General features: G+C 32.3%; 1 protein-coding gene across 3 annotated transcripts in view; it reads right to left on the bottom strand.

Annotated features, from left to right (window-relative positions):
• Positions 1-21,625, bottom strand: part of cdk14 (cyclin-dependent kinase 14) — a 230,623-nt gene that overhangs the window by 136,771 nt on the left and 72,227 nt on the right. For all 3 annotated transcript variants that reach the window (XM_051132266.1, XM_051132268.1, XM_051132269.1), the window contains 3 exons: positions 19,019-19,142; positions 7,045-7,165; positions 859-952 (listed from right to left, as the gene is read on the bottom strand). In XM_051132266.1, coding sequence (XP_050988223.1) covers positions 859-952; positions 7,045-7,165; positions 19,019-19,142 — 339 coding nt within the window. The remainder of the gene's footprint in view (positions 1-858; positions 953-7,044; positions 7,166-19,018; positions 19,143-21,625) is intronic.

The raw sequence follows: 21,625 nt of genomic DNA, 5'->3' as shown, positions 1-21,625 counted from the left end.
TTTAATTCTTTAGAACTGCCAAGTAAAATATACAAATTGTCATGTGGCGTAATTGTCTTCATCATGAACTGTGAAATACACATTAAAAAGAACAATGTGCAACAATGTGCAGTTTAAACAGTTTACACAGCATTTTGTTATTATGTAACTAGATTCAACATTCAAACATTTAAAAACATCTGCACTGCTACATTTAAATTCAAAAATGGAACCCGCAGCAAATTCAAAAATGTAACTGACATCAAAGCACCACTGATTCCCAAACATTCTCTTTTGTGTTCCATTCAAAAAGTAACAGTTTTGGAATGACACAAGGGTGAATAAATAACAACATAATTCCCATTTTCAGGTTAACTAGACCTCAAACAGGTAAACCAGCAGTGTCCTGTAAACGCAAACAAAGAGACTCCGATGTTCTTTGTTTTCACTCACACAACCAGGCGGCTGCTGAAATTCTCTGCGGCTCAATCGATAAAGCCAGTTTTCCCTGCTTCTGTCATTCCCTCTGTAAATACGTTTGGCCGCTGACCCTCACGGCCCGCGGGCGTCCGTCTCACCCGTGAACCCCGGGCCGTCCGCTCTATTCATCTCAGTAATTGTCTATATGAATTATTTACCTGACTCGGAGGGTGAATATGAATCCATTACTCTCTGCTTCAATTATCAGAGCGGACATTATGGGAAATGACAGCAGAAATGATTACAGGATTCATGAGATGTAATATGCATGACCTCACAGAGTTGTGTACATCCATCTATCACTCCATATCTTTGTATTCATGGACAATTTTTCCTTATCCAGCGCCCGAGGCATTAAACGGAGAGCAAACCACAGCGGAGACAAAGGGAGGCCCTTACCAGAAATATCCTCTCCAGCTGATCCTGAATGTCCTTCATGCCCGGGAATGCCGCCACTCCCTGGATCATTTCCACAAAGATGCATCCGACACCCCTGGAAAACAAACAAACAGCACTGACTCTCTAACCTTCAGAAAGTGAAACTGCAATTTATGCCAGATTTGTGCATGAATATCAGAATCAGAACAGCTTTTAATGCTCAGATCATGAACATTATGAACAGCCTGGAAATATAGGAATGAGCTTGATTGTTGTGTTACTGTCACTGCATGTGAGCATAATAATAATAATAATAAAACACAGACACACACTCACAACAAAATTACCAAAACATTTAATTAAAATTATGAAAGCAAGAAAATCTAAAAAAAAAAAAAAAATATCTAATTTGTTCTAATTTGTCATTTTTATGATCTATTTATTAGCTTTTCATCCACTCATGAATCCCCTGCAGTTCCCTTATGAATGCCAGTTTGTGAAACCCTGGTCAGAGGATCATGTGGATCAGTTTGCTCATTCATGACCTGATCTGAACCCATGTGAGGTGAACCGAGACTGACAGAGAAACAGAGAGAGAGAGAGAGTGGAAGAGCAAAGAAAGACAGAATGAATGAAATCTAAATCTCGTTTCTTACCAATTTTGATGTGCCGATTCCAAAAATAGTGTCTTTTTGCTGAAGTACATCACACTTTCTCACAAAATATGATGCATTCTGTAGCCTTTTGTTTTTGAGAATCATTTGTGTGGTGAATTTGTTTGTGTGGTGAATCCCTTAATCAGCAGGAAAACACCACAAACACATGATTCCTGGCTGAATCTGAGCCAGATTGCAAACATTTGATCAATTCTTAGCTTATTTTCACATGCATGATTTCATTGTTAGAATTATGATCCAGTGACAAAATAAAATGCAAACATGAGCAGATGTCTTCAGCTTTTACTGCATCCAAACAGACAGAAAATCACTGATTTTGTGAAAAAGCTTGTGTTTATGTAAAACTCTTTGACATTGAATAGAGTCTTTTTAAGATTGCAAGTTAAATGATATATTTTGAATATTAGTGTTTGTCATTAAAAACTTGACATTGACTGCTATTGTTAATTCGTAAGTGCATTAAACCTGATACATGTATGTAAAATTTAAATCTTTATTCTTGTTTTGTAAAAACACGTCACAGAAAGCTTTCAGTGATATTTTTGAACTTTAAAAAAAAACAGTGTTATTATCAGCATTAATTTACTTTGTTAATAGGAAGTCAGATTTTCAGTAATTGTTTACAGCAATTTTTTGTTAAAAATTGAGTAAAATATAATAAAGATGCAAACTTAGAGTGCATCTCACACGCTACTTCAGTATAACATTAAATAATATTAGTATTGTAGTACTCGAGACTAGTCTTGGTCTTGAGATCAGTCTTAAGTCCATTTTTTAATAGTCTTAGTCTTGTCTTGTTTTGTCTTATTTTAAATCATTTTAAGTCATCTCAAGGCCCCCTTGGAAGTTTGTTGAGAGCCCATAGTGGCCCCTGGCTGAGAACCACTGATCTATACTATAATGCCAGGTCAGAAATTATTGAGAGATTTTGTCAAAATTGTCACTAAAATTAATTTGTAATAAAGTGTATCAGATGTTATAATTTTTATATTATATTATAATATGATATAGTTTTATATGATAAGGAATATCACAAGACAACTGTTTTTTTTTGTTTGTTTTTTTAATTGATATTGCTTTTTATACTGTTTTTTACTTTTTTAAAACATTATTCTCTGCATTATTTATGCATTTATAATTTTACCAATTCACATACAGCTTAAAAACAAAAGTTTTTAAATTCCTTGTTTTATTGTTGTGATTATTATTTTTGATTATTTTACTTCCTTTTATGTAAAGCACTTTGAATTACCATTGTGTATGAAATGTGGTCTTGACTATAACACTAAATTATATTAGAATCATGTGATAAAGTAGCATCATATCAGCCATCAGTGCTTTTTTATGGCTTTAGTTTTAGTTTCAGTTATCTATAAAAACCCTGATAGATATGAAGTAAAGCCATGAGGGTGCAGTAAGCGTGTGGCACATGCTGGTGTGTTTCAGCGTCTCTGTTTGTCAGTATGCGATTATTTCCTGACACTTTCTAGTCCAGTGCACACGGCCGTGTCCTTCTGACAGCAAGCAGGCAAGAGCCACACAAACACACACCAGCAGTAAAAACGCAACCAGCCTTTTCCGAATCAGTCCATCCGTCTCCATAACAGAGCATTTCGAACGTGGATGTGATGTGAATTTGCGTGTGGATCTGACTGGCAGGCGGCTGATAAGATGTCAGCTTACAGACACGACGCATAGCAGTCGGGCAGAGAGAGACGAGCGCGTGCTAATCCTCATCCTGACTGACGCTTTACTGCAGCCACGACAGGAAAAAACCTCCGCACATGCGCGTCCACCTGCAGCCGTGTGGAAACGTGCCCTCTGGACCGGACCACCTGCTCATGCTTCCCTCTCTGTAATTGCCAGCGGTGCTGCAGCTGCGCTCCTGAGAGCGACACGGGCCTCGTCACACCTCATTTCTCAGCACAGCAGCTCCTCCCACCTCTTTAGACTGGCAGACCCCAGACACGGGCCACTTACTCCAGATCTTTATTTACGCCACGACTGGCAAAACCATTGTCTTTTCATGCAATTTTGTGCTGTTTTGCTTTCATAATAGTCTTCTATTAGTAAAAGGAAAACATCCAAAATACACATTTAAAGGAGAAGTTCACTTGCAAAACAAAGATTCACATATAATGTGCTCACCCTCTTGTCATCCAAGACGTTCTTTCTTCAGTCATAAAGAAATTATGTTTTATGAGGAAATCTTTTCAGGATTTTTCGCCATATAATGGACTGATATGGTGCCCCGATTTTGAACTTCCAAAATGCAGTTTGAATGCGGCTTCAAACGATTCCAAGCGTTTCCCAGCCGAAAAAGAAGGGTCTTATCTAGCGAAACGATCGGTTATTTTCATTAAAAATTACAAATTTAAATACTTTTTACTCTTAAACGCTCATCTTGTCTTGTCTGACTCAAGACAGTTAGTGTATGTTGAAAAACTCCAATTGTATTTTCTCCCTCAACTTCAAAAATCATTTCAAAATCATCCTACATCGCTGCAGAAGAACAGACACAGTGTTTGCAAAGTGAACATGCAAAGAAGATCAAACACCCTTAACCAAAATGGTAAAACAGCGATATAGGACAATTTTGAAGTTGAGGGAGAACATGAGATGGGAGTTTTTCGACATACACTAACTGACATGAACCGGAACAAAAACAGAGTTCAGGCAGAGTAAGACAAGATGAGCGTTTGACATTAAAAGTTTATAAACTGTATTATTTTTATGAAAATAACCGATCGTTTCGCTAGATAAGACCCTTCTTTCTTGGCTGGGATTGTTTACAACCGCATTTGGGATTGTTTGAAGTCGCATTTAAACTGCATTTTGGAAGTTCAAAATCGGGCACCATATCAGTCCATTATATGGAGAAAAATGCTGAAATGTTTTCTTCAAAAAACTTTTTTCTTTTTTTACGACTGAAGAAAGAAAGACATGAACATCTTGGATGTCAAGGGGGTGAGTACATTATCTGTAAATTGTTGTTCTGGAAGTGGACTTCTTATTTTATGACACTTTATCTCCATTTGTGTCTTTTTCATTTCAATAGCAATACAGATCTTTAAAGTCACTGAGTTTGTTTCTCCACTTCAGCAGCACTTACACCAAACTTTAGAGTTTTATTCCCATCTATATTCTGAAGGCTTTTACTGATGGGTTTGTTCATTCCATTCACACTGATTTTTAAACAATTTTGAACCTGGCTTTATCCAATGTTCAGATTTGTGACCCTGGACCACAAAACCAGTCATAAGAGTCAATTTTTTGAAATTGAGATATTTATACACATATGAAATCCGAATAAATAAGCTTTCCATCAGCATATGGTTTGTTAGGCTAGGAAAAGTCAAAATAGTGAGAAAATCAATTAAAGTTGTCCAAATGAAGTTCTTAGCAATGCATATCACTAATCAAAAATTACGTTTTGATACACTTACAGTCGGATATTACAAAATATCTTCACGGAACATGATCTTTACTTAATATCCTAATGATTTTTGGCATAAAAGAAAAATTGATCCATTGATTTTGACCCATACAATGTATTTTTGGTTACTGCTACAAATATACCTGTGCTACTTATGACTGTGGTCCAGGGTCACATTTCTGTTCTGGAAATGTATGGAAATTGGTGCATATTTAATAAAATCATGACTCATTTGGATATTTAGAAAACATACAACATTTTATGCCTAGGACTGATTTACTATGGAAGTAAGGTGATATCTATTAGTTAAAAATGTACCCTATATTACAAAATAGTGTCTTGCCATTTGCATGCAAAATACTGAATGACAGTCTGGAGGTTCAATATCACAGTTATATAAAATTTATGATGTCCATTTAATCAATAAGATTTGAATTTAATCTGTTTGTTATGGTGAGCAGTTAGTGCATTACTATGCACTGCAGGTTTAAGTCTTATTTGAAAATGATTTATGATTTTAATTCTTGATGCAAATGTTGACATATGACAGATTTTATCCATGTGAATAACCAAGTTTCATTACATTAGTCTAGCTCTGCTCGGTAGCACTAGACTGACTGCAAATTCACATAATTTCACCCTTATTCAGGATTTATTTTTTTCCCCCTGAAAAATCTAATTTATATTTCAGGATATAATTTAAACTCAATAACCAAGAGGATATCCGTTTCACTTTCAATTTGACATGTCCAAACTAAGATTACGTGACATTTTTGTGACATTTGAGTGGCATTCTGCTCATCCGCTCGCTGAGACACAAGAGCATGAGTGTGAAGGTCTTCTGGACCGGGACGGACACACACTCTCTCTCACACACACACACACACACACAAGTGTTTGGCTGTGATTCTAATGACTGTTGATTTGTGCAGCAGCTGTGAAACTGCCACTCAAGAGAGGAAAACACTGCACACGCTCCACTGCACTCAACATCGATTCACACAGAGAGAATGAGAGAGATGCTCATGATAGAAAAACTGCAACTAAACACACTAAAGAAGAAGAAAGAGCTTCTGTGGTGAAAAATATCAAAAAGAGCCCCCATGTAAAAAGACCTAGTCAAATTTAGTGATGTTTATTGTCTGTGATGTAAGAAACATAAACTTTAAAGTTCCTCAGGTTTCGTTTTAAGGATGTTTAGATTATGACAGCATTTTAGTGCCACGTTAAAAACATGTATTAAAAAAAAAAAAAAAAAACCAAGACTACGAGATTAAAGTTGTAATATTATGAGAATAAAGTCAAAATATTTTGAAAATAAATGTTTCGAGAATAAAGTTGAAATATTTCCAAAAACAAAGTTGAAATATTTTGAGTCTAAATATTTTGGAAATAAAGTTGAAATGTTTCAAAAATAAAGAAAAAAAAAAATTGAAATGTTTAGAGAATAAAATCAAAAATACTACGAGAATAAAGTAGAAATATTTTGGGAATAAAGTCAAAATCTTTTGAGAATAAAGTCAAAATATTTCAAAAATAAAGTTGAAATATTTTGAGAATAAAGTCAAAATTACGAGAATGAAGTCGAAATGTTTCAAAAATAAAATCAAAATGTTTCAAAAAGTCGAAAATGTTTCAAGAATAAAGTTGAAATGTATAAAGTCAAAATACTACAAGAATGAAGTCAAAATGTTTCGAGAATAAAGTTTAAATGTTTGAGAATAAAGTCAAAATGTTTCAACAATAAAGGCGAAATATTTCAAAAAGTCAAAATGTTTCAAGAATAAAGTCGAAATGTATACAGTCAAAATACTACAAGAATAAAACCAAAATATTTTGAGAATAAAGTCAAAATATTTCGACTTTATTCTTGTAGTATTTTGACTTTATTCTCATAACATTTTAACTTTATTCTCATTATATTTCAACTTTATTCTTGTAATTTCGACTTCATTCTCAAAATTAGATATCTTTATGAAAAAAAAAAAAAGAATATTTATATTCTACACACTACATAGCATGATGTTCAGTTGCAGTATGAGGGCATTGGATGTGGTTCTGAGTGTGATGGATGCAGACGTGCTGTACACTCACCACATGTCCAGACAGGTGGAGTAGTCTGTGGATCCAAGCAGCACGTCTGGAGGACGATACCAGAGTGTCACCACCTCATTAGAGTACGTGTGGCTGGGGACCGACTTTGCACGGGCCAGACCTGCACAAAACACACCCACACGATCATTAGACAGAGGACAGAGTTTAAAAACATATTGCTTTGAATAAAAGCATCTGACAAATGCATCACTGTAAATATTGCAATGTCAGTCATCACAGTGACAGTCATGTCATGGGTTAAACTGAGCCTCCAGTTCAAAAAGAAAATCCCATTTGTCCACGCACAGCACAGTTTTGTATGATCCAGTCCTCTGTTTAGTGAATATACTCACTCATAAACAACATTAAAGTTCACTACATTAAGGATTATGCCAACTTTTATCTATGCATCTTTAAAAAAAAAAAAAAAAAAGAAAGAAAGAAAAGAAAGAAAATTCAGCTTTGCATCACATAAATAAACGATATTTAAAATTACATTAAAATAGAAAACTGTTATTTTTAAATTAATAATAATAGTAATAATATTTCACATTACAGTTTTTTTTTTTGAGCAGAAGAGACTTCCTTAAAAAAAAAATTCTAATCTCAATAATATATAATAATATATATCACAATATTCGAACACAAAGACATACAAATATAATAGTATCATAAAACATACAACTATCATGATATTTACGGACATAAAAATACCAAAATATAGAAAAATATCATATGTGACCCTGGACCACATAATAATCATAATATAATTGTAAGTATCAAGGATATATATTTGCAGCAATAGTCAACAATACATTGTACGGGTCAAAACTACAGATTTTTTCTTTTTATTTATGGCAAAAATCATTAGGATATTAAGTAAAGATTGTGTTACATGATGTAAATATATCAAAACTTGATTTTTGATTGGTAATACACATTGCTAAGAACTTCATTTGGACAACTTTAAAGGTGATTTTCTCAATTTTTTTTTTTTTTTTTTTGCACCCTCAGATTACAGATTTTCAAATAGTTGTATCTCAGCATCAAATATTGTCCTATCCTAACAAACCATACATCAGTGGAAAGCTTATTTATTCATTCATTCATTCATTTCTGGTCCAGAGTCACATATATTAACCTGAAAAAAATACTATCATGATATATATTATGATATTTTGACATAAAATACACAAATGTCCTGAACAAATACAACTAATATCATATTATATTTGCATACATTTATAAATGATAAAATACCATAATATTTGTATATTTTTATGATATTATATTTGTATATCCATGTGTGTTAAAATACTGGAAAAATATGCAATTATTACAATATTTTAATATTTCAATATCATGAAGTTATTTTAACAGAAACATATACACAATCTACATATATTTAAAAAAATAAATAAATCACAAATATCATAATATATTTGTATATGAAAATATGATGTTTTATATTTTTATATTACATGTGTGTGTGTAATATCATAAATATATACAACTATCATGATATTTTAACTTATATAAATATTAAAAAATACACAAAATACAGATACAGAACTATCATGATGTGTGTTAGTCTAGATCAGGCTTTCTCAAATGTTTTTGCCACTTCTACAATCCCAGTTTAACCCTGGGAACAACCTAACTCCGACACTACTTAACTCTGGATTCCAACACTAGCAACAGCGAGGTTCATGGGTTTGATTCCCAGGGAAAGCAAGAACTGATAAAAAAGTGTGGCCTAACTGTAAATGGAAATATAAGCTCTCAGGAGACTTGTACGTCCTCCAGGTGCTGAGGCGTGTTTAATTAACCCGTTTGACTTAAACAGCCTTGACTTCCTGCGTTCGTCGGGTGTTTAAAGCGCTCTGACGGCACGGAAATAGCGGCGCAGCTTCACGCCGCTGTAATTTGCAGTCGATAATTCTGGGCTAAACAAAGGGCTGCGTCAGAGAGAGTGAGAGGCCGTTGGGCTGGACGTACGAGAGGCTATCATTTACCCCGCGCGGGGCGGTTCACGCGTGACGGAGCCTCTAATCATCATCACCCTGAACTTAAGAGTAACAATCGAGGAGGAGGAGGGAGGACATCCTGTCCTCGTCCCGGGCCGGTTGTCATAGCAACGCAGCGGGCGCGAGCCGGGTCGTCTTTGAGCGAGCGGTTGGGTTGGCATTAACGGCTTGTAACGATAGCCCGCGCCGCTTCAAAGCGCTCAGGAACTCTGTGGGTCTCCAGAGGGGGTCAAAGGTCAAGTTGAGTGAATTATACATCACTCACTGTCCCACAGTCACATGACAGAAAGAGACGAGGATAGAGAGAAATGACAATACAATTACATCTAAATAAAATCAATACTGCAATATGGCTTAATGTGATTGTCAAATCACTCAGCTCTGTAATTTTACAAAATAGATATACATGATACCGCTGTGATTACATGTGTAGCTCATGTGTTTCATGAAAAATATACAACTATCAACATACATAAAACTACACAAAAATATATATTTGTATGTTAAAATATCATAGTTGTATTTTTTTCATGAGCACTAAATTAACACAAAAATATCATTTGAACATAGAAAAATATACAAATATACAAAAAATAAACAACTACACAATATATTAACATACATACACGTATCATGATAATCTAACATATATAAAAATATACAAAAATAATATAAAATATACATGTTAAAATATCATGATAATTATTTTTCTGATAATGTATTTGTAAATTATTATATATTTTAATAATCATGAGAGTTGTGTATTTATTATTATATTATTTGTATGCTTTATACATGTGAAATATGATATTTAAATACTGAATATCTGAATATATATATATTAAAATATTATAAATGGCTGTGTATTTGTATGTGTTAATATGCAGTGTTTCATGAAAAAAAAATATAACTACCAAAATATCATAAAAACAATTATCATAAAAATATACTGCCATAATATTAAACTACTCAGTTTTTTGCAATAAACATAAAAATATATTGCATTTAAAATATTAAATAAATACAAAATTACTAACGATTATTAATACTAATTAATACTAATACTAGTACACACACACACACACACACACACACATACCCCTAAAAAATATTATTTTATTATTATTATATATTATTATATATATTATTATATATTTTATTAAGTAGTTTAGATTTATATTATTTATAATTTGTTATTTTAACAACATTGTTTGTAGTTTATAAAGTAATTAAATTTAAACGGTATTTGTAAATACTTAAAAAATAAAAACAAAACAAAAATCTAGTTTTCTATTTTTATAATTTAATTATTTCTATTAACTATATCTATTTTATACATAAATGCAACATTAAGTTACTACAACTACACAATATATTCACATACTATACATACAACTATGATAATAATCTAACATATTTAAAAATATACAATAAATAATATAAAATATACGTTAAAATATCATGATAGTTATGATAATATATTTGTAAAGTATTATATATTTTAACATATCATGACAGTTGTATATTTATTATTATATTATTTTGTATGGTTATACATGTAAAATATGATATTTGAATATATAGAGAAATACAGAGGCACAACATTTATTAAATATAATTATATATTGGGCAATGACAAACAAATAATATAAATGAATGAAATCAAACATTTTTCTATTTTTTTTATGGGTTAATATGTACTGTTTCATGAAAAAAATACATATATAAACTTTTAACATATATAAAAATAAAACAAATAAAACAACATTTTAACATATAGGAAAACACAATTAAAATATCATAAAAATATACAACTACATGATATATTAACATATAGAAAAATATACAACTATCATGATAATTTAAGATATAAAATATAATAATCAAATTAAAAATATTTAACTATCATGATGTATGAACATTCACATTTGTAGTTTATATTAGAGAAGCTTAACAAGCAAACATCACTGTTGATTGATGGAACCATCTGTACATCTCTATGTGCTTCAGATGCTGCCTATGTAGGGCACTCAAAATGACACATTTAAGGTGTGTGATCTATTCTGTTACATACAAATAAACTTCTATTTTGGTTTAGACGTTGCCTTAAAAGTTCGCAGCTTATAAATGCAGCAGACAGCATGTTTGAAACAGCATCTGTATGAATTTTGTCCAAACATCAATATCTAAATGAACATCAAACAAGGATTTAATAACAAATCACACAGCACACGCTAAACCAGCTCGCACACGTTTGATTAAACGCCCGTCTCATCTGCTCATCCATCAGCGCAGACTATGATCAACACATGAAAAATGTCATAAAGGCATATTCAATATCTCAAGCGTCTGCAGCGATCAGGAGGAGTTTCATTACGGAGCGGCTCATTTTCACATATTTTTGGGCTGCAATTACAGACTGTTTGGCAGGTAATTTATGTTTGGTGTGATGAATCCAGACGCCGCCTATTAGAGACGCCTTTTCATATGCAGAACTGATTAAGTCCCTTATCAAGATGTTAATGAAGTGAATGAGCCGTCAGAACGGATTCATGTCAATACCTGCTTTATCAAAAAATATTATATACAATAAAGTTAATTTACTGTATTTAAAAATATTACATATATATTTATTTATATACACAAGTAATTGTTTTATAAAATGTTTATAAAAAAAATTTCAATACATTCTTAAAAATAAAGATTTTTTGATTTTTATTTATATATAAAAAATAATAATATATATATAAAAAAAATCTAAAAATAAATGTTAAAAAAAAGTCAATTACGTGACATTTTTTTCAGTGAAAAATTGGTTTAAATGCATAAAAAATGTGTCGTATATATGAAGTACCTCTCCCATTTACGGACCTACTTCAACGTTTCAAAAAAGATTAGTTATTTGTAATTTTTCTGCTATTCAAAATATCAAAATATCATGTGGTGCGACTGTCTGGCCATAACTGTTGTTTAGGAGACATCTTTGAAATTGCCCTTAATTTATTCAGATTAATTTTCGGCACTATTTGGAAGTATACAGTGGGTACGGAAAGTATTCAGACCCCCTTAAATTTTTCACTCTTTGTTATATTGCAGCCATTTGCTAAAATCATTTAGGTTCATTTTTTTTCCTCATTAATGTACACACGGCACCCCATATTGACAGAAAAACACAAAATTGTTGACATTTTTGCAGATTTATTAAAAAAGAAAAACTGAAATATCACATGGTCCTAAGTATTCAGACCCTTTGCTCAGTATTTAGTAGAAGCACCTTTTGATCTAATACAGCCATGAGTCTTTTTGGGAAAGATGCAACAAGTTTTTCACACCTGGATTTGGGGATCCTCTGCCATTCCTCCTTGCAGATCCTCTCCAGTTCTGTCAGGTTGGATGGTAAACGTTGGTGGACAGACATTTTTAGGTCTCTCCAGAGATGCTCAACTGGGTTTAAGTCAGGGCTCTGGCTGGGCCATTCAAGAACAGTCACGGAGTTGTTGTGAAGCCACTCCTTCGTTATTTTAGCTGTGTGCTTAGGGTCACTGTCTTGTTGGAAGGTAAACCTTCGGCCCAGTCTGAGGTCCTGAGCGCTCTGGAGAAGGTTTTCGTCCAGGATATCCCTGTACTTGGCCGCATTCATCTTTCCCTCGATTGCAACCAGTCGTCCTGTCCCTGCAGCTGAAAAACACCCCCACAGCATGATGCTGCCACCACCATGCTTCACTCTTGGGACTGTATTCGCTTAGAATTAAACGCTTAGAATTAAGGCCAAAAAGTTCTATCTTGGTCTCATCAGACCAGAGAATCTTATTTCTCACCATCTTGGAGTCCTTCAGGTGTTTTTTAGCAAACTCCATGCAGGCTTTCATGTGTCTTGCACTGAGGAGAGGCTTCCGTCGGGCCACTCTGCCATAAAGCCCCGACTGGTGGAGGGCTGCAGTGATGGTTGACTTTCTACAACTTTCTCCCATCTCCCGACTGCATCTCTGGAGCTCAGCCACAGTGATCTTTGGGTTCTTCTTTACCTCTCTCACCAAGGCTCTTCTCCCCCGATAGCTCAGTTTGGCCAGACGGCCAGCTCTAGGAAGGGTTCTGGTCGTCCCAAACGTCTTCCATTTAAGGATTATGGAGGCCACTGTGCTCTCAGGAACCTTAAGTGCAGCAGAAATGTTTTTGTAACCTTGGCCAGATCTGTGCCTTGCCACAATTCTGTCTCTGAGCTCTTCAGGCAGTTCCTTTGACCTCATGATTCTCATTTGCTCTGACATGCACTGTGAGCTGTAAGGTCTTATATAGACAGGTGTGTGGCTTTCCTAATCAAGTCCAATCAGTATAATCAAACACAGCTGGACTCAAATGAAGCTGTAGAACCATCTCAAGGATGATCAGAAGAAATGGACAGCACCTGAGTTAAATATATGAGTGTCACAGCAAAGGGTCTGAATATTTAGGACCATGTGATATTTCAGTTTTTCTTTTTTAATAAATCTGCAAAAATGTCAACAATTCTGTGTTTTTCTGTCAATATGGGGTGCCGTGTGTACATTAATGAGGAAAAAAAAAGAACTTAAATGATTTTAGCAAATGGCTGCAATATAACAAAGAGTGAAAAATTTAAGGGGGTCTGAATACTTTCCGTACCCACTGTATACTAGTATATTCATAATATACAAACAAGCTCTGTCCAATCATTTCCATTTTATGAAATATCATATGGTGCGACCATCAAGAAATTCCCATTTTTGGACTTTCATGTTGAAATCTATCCATCCAAGATAGGACTTTGCATCATATACCAATTTGCCAATGACCCATGGAAGCATCAAGCAGGTTTGTAACTCTCTTTCAATTTTGGGAGAATTTTTTTTTTTTTTTTTTACTAAAGTAGTTTATGTAGTTACCACATTTGGATATCATGTGGTATGACCTCAAAAAAACAATTAATATTAAGTTGTTTTAACAAGTATTAATTTTTCTTATATATTTCATAGTGACCTTTTGTGGGAAACTAGCTTGTTTTGTTTAGGTGGCCAATTCTGTGCTTGTAAATTCTGACTGAATTTGAAATACCATGTGGTACAACCACAGAAGAGTGTTTTTTATTGTTTTTATTATATATATATTACAGATATATGTCCCAGATTGGCAGTTTTTGCACTTTTATACTCAATTGATGGTTTATATAAAACAAACACTTTATTTTAGTATCATTTGGAACAGATTTTTATGCAATTTGGGTCATTTCAGATGGTTTATGTTTAATCCTTGTACAATATGATAAAAAAAATGCTATTTTAATTATTTCAACAGATTTCACTGCCAAGAAAAGTAAAATGAATACTCGCCATAGGCAACATATTATTTCTGACCCTGCAGTCAAGCACAAACTCCAGATGTAATTTTCTACTGTAAGGGAGATGTTCATGCTGTAATCTTAGAACCTGAGACAGCAACTCCCCACTACTCTAAATTGACCCTTCTCAAGGACCCGTACCCCCTTAGTTACTGTTGGTACGTCGGACAAACCATGGCACTTTTATGCCACACATCATATTCTCATGCAGTGAAAAATACATCACGGAACAAGAGGACACTGACAACACTCCAACATACAAGACAGAGCTCGTTACTTTTAGTATTACAAAAAAAGATTATTTTTGTCGAACAAAATGCTGCATTGATTGGTCAGATCACCTGTTAATCAAACTTCCAATGAAGGGTCAATTGAGCAGCAAAGATTGGGCAAAGTTTAGAAATAACTGGGGCTAAAGAAATGCCTAAATAGCCTAAATAGATTTTTAATGAAATAAGGTCTTTGTGTCATTTGGTGCAACCACTCATCATGTGGTGCAACCAATAATAGCAATAACTGTATTAAATTAAAAATAAAATATCTCATCTCTGTGGTTGAAATATGAATCACTGCTACAGCATGCTTAAGTAAATGGTATTTTTTAAAACTTTGTTCAGTGTTATGCAATTTACAGAAAAAAATAAGTCTGCTAACTACATTTAAAATGGCAACTCTGAAATTGTAGAACCAAAATATGAGATCATTATTTACAAAAATTAAAAAGAATGCAAATACTGTTTCTAAACACTTTGAATTTGAAGTACTGAGAATATCTAAAAAAAATGTTAAGCATGTTAAGTAAAATAATTAATTTTGATATAAATCATGGTCACACCACATGACATTTTTTAAGGCTACGACCAAGTCATCTGAATGAAAAAAAACATATATATACATATTATATATATATATATATATATATATATATATATATATATATATACATATACACACATACATACATATACATACATACGTACATATATATACACACACATATACATACATACATACATATATATACACACACACACACACAATTAAACTAATATATATATGCATGAATTGTATACATACATTATATTCTACAGAACAAAAATGAAATATGTTATCATGTGAACTCTAAATTTTTTTTTTTTTTCTACAGTATCCAGCTGGATGAACTGCTGCAGAGTTTACGTTTATTTAGTCTGTTTACATCTAGAATGAGCGAGTGTCGTGTTTCCCTGCAGATGAAGATGAAGAACGCTGGATTCATGCTGCTGCACACTTGTGGAGGGCAGGAGGAGCCTCTGAGAGCCGTCACTGACAGATCGGCTCCTAATGACCCCGCTGAGAGCCGCCGAGAGCCGCGGGGCCCCGTTTGTGCCGCGCCGCCCAGCCAGAGAAAGAGACCATATGCTGCGGCCCGCCGGGCCAAAACACGGCCCTTCAGCAGCTGTTAGAGACCACAGAGCCACCAAAAATACACTGTCCTGACAGCGCCGAGCCTGTGTGTGTGTGTGTGTGTCAGGAGACTCTCGCTCGAATCGCTCCGGCTCTAATTGAGTGGAAGAATCAGCGTCGCAGCAGGTATGTGAGAAGCAATCTGTTGGTCAATCTGTCTGTCTGTCTCGCTCATTTTCTCTCCATTTCTCTATTTTCTTCTGCTGGTTCACGTTTGTCTTTGTTATGATTGCTCTTCACCTCTTGACCACCTCTCATCACGTCAATCTGATTCTCTCAAAGCTTTTACTTCCTGCTAAAGAGCGCAACAGTGACAGCCAAATTTACAGCGGCTACAGCGGTGTTTGTCTTGGTCATTTTCTTCTTTATGACTGCAAAGACATTCATAAGCTTCAATACCTGATTTGAAGCCAAAATATTAAAATTAGACAATTATTTTTTTACGAAAGTCCATCTTTAAATGAAGTGAATGTAAAACTACTCTGAATAGTTTGAAATAAAGTGCATTTAAAAATGTTAAATAAATTAATACTAAATATTATACACACATATAATTTTTTTTTTTATTAATTAGTTTAGGTTTATTCTTATTTAAACAATAACCAACATATTGTATGTAAAATAAATAAATAAATAAAAATAATAACTGTTTAATTTACCATTTACTATTATTATTATTAATTTACTATTATTGTATGTGATAAAAAAAATAAATAGCTATATTTTTTATTATATTTAAAAATAAATAAGCTTATTTTACAATATTATTACTGATTATTAAAAAATAAACTAAATAAACTAAATACTGTATTTATAAATATTAATTTATTTTATTTTTTTTATTAATATACATACACACACACACGTGTGTGTATATATATATATATATATATATATATATATATATATATATACACACACACAGTAGTCAACATTTGAAGTGGATTAAAACCTTTCATTAAAGTTTTCCTAAAACCAAAACATTACCTGTTCTTGTCCTAGGACAACTTCCAAGGACTTTTTTGATTCACTTCAAATGTTGACTACTGTATATATATATATAACATTGTATGTAAAAATATAAAAATAAAATTAAATAATAAAAAATTATTTTATATGAATTTCTATTTTATATTCTATTTCATACAAATTTTTTATTTAATTTGTAAACTACTCAGATTAATGAAACTAATTAAATAATTGTTTAATTTTACTATTAAATATTAATTTACTTTTATTGTATTTGAGAAAAAGAATATACATATACATATTTTACATTTTTATATATATATATAATAAAAAGTTTAATTAAAAATAAAAAAGGTTTAATTTTACAACAATTTACAATACTGTTACTAATTATTAAAAATAAATATATAAATAATAATTAAACTACAACATAAAATACATATGTCTATTTTTTAAAATAATATATTTAAAGTTTATTTCTAAATATTCAAAGCAGTTTAAGAGAGCAAAGACAATGCTTCATAGGTGCAGCTGATCCCTGTTGAGTTCTTTTGTTATGTCTTTAGCCAGCTGAAGGTGAAGAGAAGTATAACCCATTTAACTATCAATGACGGGTCACTCGTCTCCATACTGGCGTTCCGGCTCATTCTCTTCTCTCTCTAATGGCTCTTCTGCTGCTGGTGAAACACGTGAGTCCCGTGTGTTTAGCTGCTGATCCAGACTCACAACAGGCCTGTTTACTCTCAAGTGCTTCTGGAAAGCAGTCAAAGCAGTGATGTGTATCTGTGTCTACCAATATTGCCCTCGTGACAGGAGACTGGACATATGGTAATACACACACACGTGCATGCACACACACACACACACACACACACACACTAGAGCATTAGTACTACGAGTACCAAACCGACGCCGAAACAAAAACCAAAGCACCAGTGCCAATGGTTGTTCAGTATCTGTAGCAGTGAATCATTCGGCCAAAACAGCCACAACTAAATGATGGATATGCACATATAAATGACTCCAAGAAGAGCAGGAAGACCAAAACCACAAAGAAACACCATAATAACACAGTCAAATACATAAATATTTAGATATGTATTTAATATTCTAAAGGCTGAAAAAAAAACGCTGAGAAAAGTTATATCCCTAAAAAAGTCTGAGGCCTTTGGTGTGAAAGGGCTTTTGCATTTGCCAAAAACAAAACTTTTAATATTAAAAACAAACAAGCCAGCCCAGCTTTTAAAAAATAACATTACTTAAATGAGTAAAGTAATGCATTAATTTCCATAAAAAGTAACTAAGAAATGCAAGTAGTATTGTAATGCATTACTTTTAAAAGTAATTTTTCTTAACATTGTATATAAATCTGATTATATTTAAAAGTATATTTATTTATAAAAATGATATTTATCTATTTAATTTAAATAGTTTACACAATATCAACACACAAAAATGAAAAAAGTCATATTTATTCAATATAATTATATTTATTTATTGTATAAATAATATAAATCAATAAAAATCAATAAACTCCATGTAATTATAGCCTCCCAAAGCCTTACAGAAAATGATTTTATTATTTTGAAAATCAACTTCACCTATTCTACATGAATTATAGGTATTATATTGTATTTTATACATGTATATTTAAATACACTTAATTTTATAAATGCATTATATAGCAGTTTATATTCATCATTTATACTAAGTTGCTAAAGATTAAAATATTAATATTTACTTAAATAAAAACATAAAAACTTTTCAACATGTATTAATTTACTAATAAATATTAATAAATTATCAATTTTGTTTATCAATATATCTATTAGTTTTAAACAAATTATTCATATTTAATTTAAATGATCAAACACATGTAATAAAAGAGTTTACCCTGTGAATGATGTATCTGTATATAAACACTTGCTTATAATTCATATTATATAAAAATGTTAATATTTTACACATAAATTAATATATTTTCCCTTAATATATACATGTATGTGTGTGTATTTATATATACATAATAAATATACACAGTACACACACATAGTATGCAAACATAAACTTATATTTTAAATCGATTAATCGCGACTAATCGTTTTGCAGCTCTAAATTATTAGTTAAAAACCCACTATGACTAGACTGGTGGTTCTGTTTTCAGCAGGAAGTTTCTTACCGAAGTCGGCGAGTTTGAGTTCTCCGGTGTCGCTGATGAGCAGGTTTTGTGGTTTCAGGTCCCGGTGAAGGATGTAGCGCTGATGGATGTAAGACAAACCCCTCAGTAACTGGAACAGGAACAGCTGAGGAAACAAAACATTCATGTGTAAGAATCAGCAATCACACACAAAATACACCTGACAATCGATATGTAATTTAAAACCCAAATCAACCGGATTCATCTCATCACACGTGTCAATCGAAGTGAACAGGATCCAGTAAATGTGTTATTTATTCCCATCTTCCTCATATAAAGCAATCACAGTATATATTGTGCTTTTATGCAGCATCTATTAGGAGTTCAATATCATCTCAGCAGCATCAGGACCGGATCAATCCGAGCTTCGCGCTCTCCGTGTGGAGTATTGATGAAGAGCAGCGTCTGATCTCCACAAACACAGCGTCTGATAGACGGACAATCGATGCACAAACACATCTGAGTCGCACACGCTCATAAAGCCTCACATCAGTCTGAAAAGAGCACGACTGGCCTGTTTTCTGCCTGGATGAGATTCAAACGCAAAACTAGCAAAGTCTCGGCCAATTAGGTGAAGCACGAGAGCGCAGCGTCCAATCGGAGAGCAGTTCATCTTGATTTTGGAGTCATCGGGTAGTTTTCAGATGAGCTTTGGGATCATCATGAGCACTCATGTGGAGCTGAGCTCATTTCTGCACATTCAAGGAAAATGTTAAACGATGCAGCCATTCTCCAGCAGGAACACATTAAACAGCCGTCGAGGGACAGATTCTCCCCACAAATACAGTAAAATCATTTTACACACAGATTCACCTACAGGAGTCAGGAAAGACTTAAAAAAAAAAAACAGGGAAGCATTACATTTCATTTTTCATTTTTTTTCTTTAAACTGTATTTAAATTTTTACATTAAGCATTTACAATCTAATTAACTACAGTTCCTCTGATAATAAATAAATAAATAAATAAATAAATAAATATTATTATATTTCAATATGTAATAAATATTAATACTTGTTTATTGATTTAAATTACATTACATCTGATATAAATATTTATATACATCAATAACATACACACATTTTTTTCTAAATATAATTATATTTTGGTCAATGACACACAAATAATATACATTAATAATAATTAATAATAATAAATGAATTGGTTTATATTTAAATATTATTTAATATTACAAATGTATTTGTTTATTAATTTAAACTTAAATTGTTTGCTCTGACAGAAATATTGATATACAACACTTAAACTAATAAATATATCCATAAAATAATTTTAATAAATATGATTTTGGCAATAACAAATCAAAAGTATAAATTAATATCATTAAATAAATTTGTTTAAATATTTATTAAGTTTTAATATTTATCAATTTATATAAGATGTTTGCACTGAAAGAAATATTGAAATTATCTATAATGACAGTTCTTCTTATAAACAAATAAATAAATTTGTTAATTAATAAATAAATAATTATATTTAAATACATATTAAATATCCATATTTAATTGCTTATTAATTTAAATTACATTACATCTGATATAAACGTTGATATAAAACACCAATAAGCAAACAAACAAATATATTTATTAAATATCATATTTATTTAAATATAATTATATTTCAGTCAATGACACACAACTAATATAAATTAATAATAATTATTATTATTTTATATATATATATATATATATATATATATATATATATATATATATATCTATCAATTTAAATGAAATGTTTGCTAATATTCTTTAAAAATACATAATTATATTTTGTGCAATGACATAAAATAATATAAATTAATAAAACAACAAATACTATAATTTAATATTTATTGAACATTACATTTATTTGTTGATCATTTATCAAAATAAATATACATTATTTACTCTGAAAGAAATATCAATGCACAACATTTATACCATTTATGATATAAACAATTGACACAAATGAATCAAATTAAACCCGTATAGAGTTTAATAACCCAACCTTATTGTTGCAAGCCGACAGATGTTGACACAACAAATAGTCAGACATGACATATGACCAGGTCCATAAAACCCAATGCCGCATTACAGGACAGAGATGACATTCATAATATACTTAATATAATAACAGAGTACAAGCTGCTCATCTGGAAGGAAACTGACAGAGAGAGAGAAGACACCTGGAGTAATCCTCAGGACAGAGATAAAGAGTCATATGAACAGAGATAACGGGCAAAAGCAGGGTCAGCTGAACGCTGAGGGCCGAATCTGCAGGATAAAAGGAGATCAATATACGTCTGGAACACGGACAGACTTACAGAGACGGATCTCAGCGCTGACCAACACAGAGCTGAAGAAAGAGCAGCGCCTGCAGGTCTGGGGTTTAGCCTTCAGTTCTGCTGTGTGTGAAGATTAAGATGTTTGTGGACAAAAATCCTAATAAAATAAACGCTTGAAGCTCATTCCTTCATTACAGCCTCAAAATGAAGATCCAGTCTCAAGGCCAGTGTGATTTCATTGGAAGCACAGACACTGGGATGAGTATTGATAATACAAACCATCCAAGGGCATCCAGCATTATAACA

Source organism: Labeo rohita, chromosome 16 (genome assembly GCF_022985175.1).
Source record: "Labeo rohita strain BAU-BD-2019 chromosome 16, IGBB_LRoh.1.0, whole genome shotgun sequence".
In the NCBI taxonomy this organism is placed as follows: domain Eukaryota; kingdom Metazoa; phylum Chordata; class Actinopteri; order Cypriniformes; family Cyprinidae; genus Labeo; species Labeo rohita.
The sequence above is the reverse complement of the archived record's forward strand: the minus strand, read 5'-3'. Positions and strand labels throughout refer to the sequence as shown.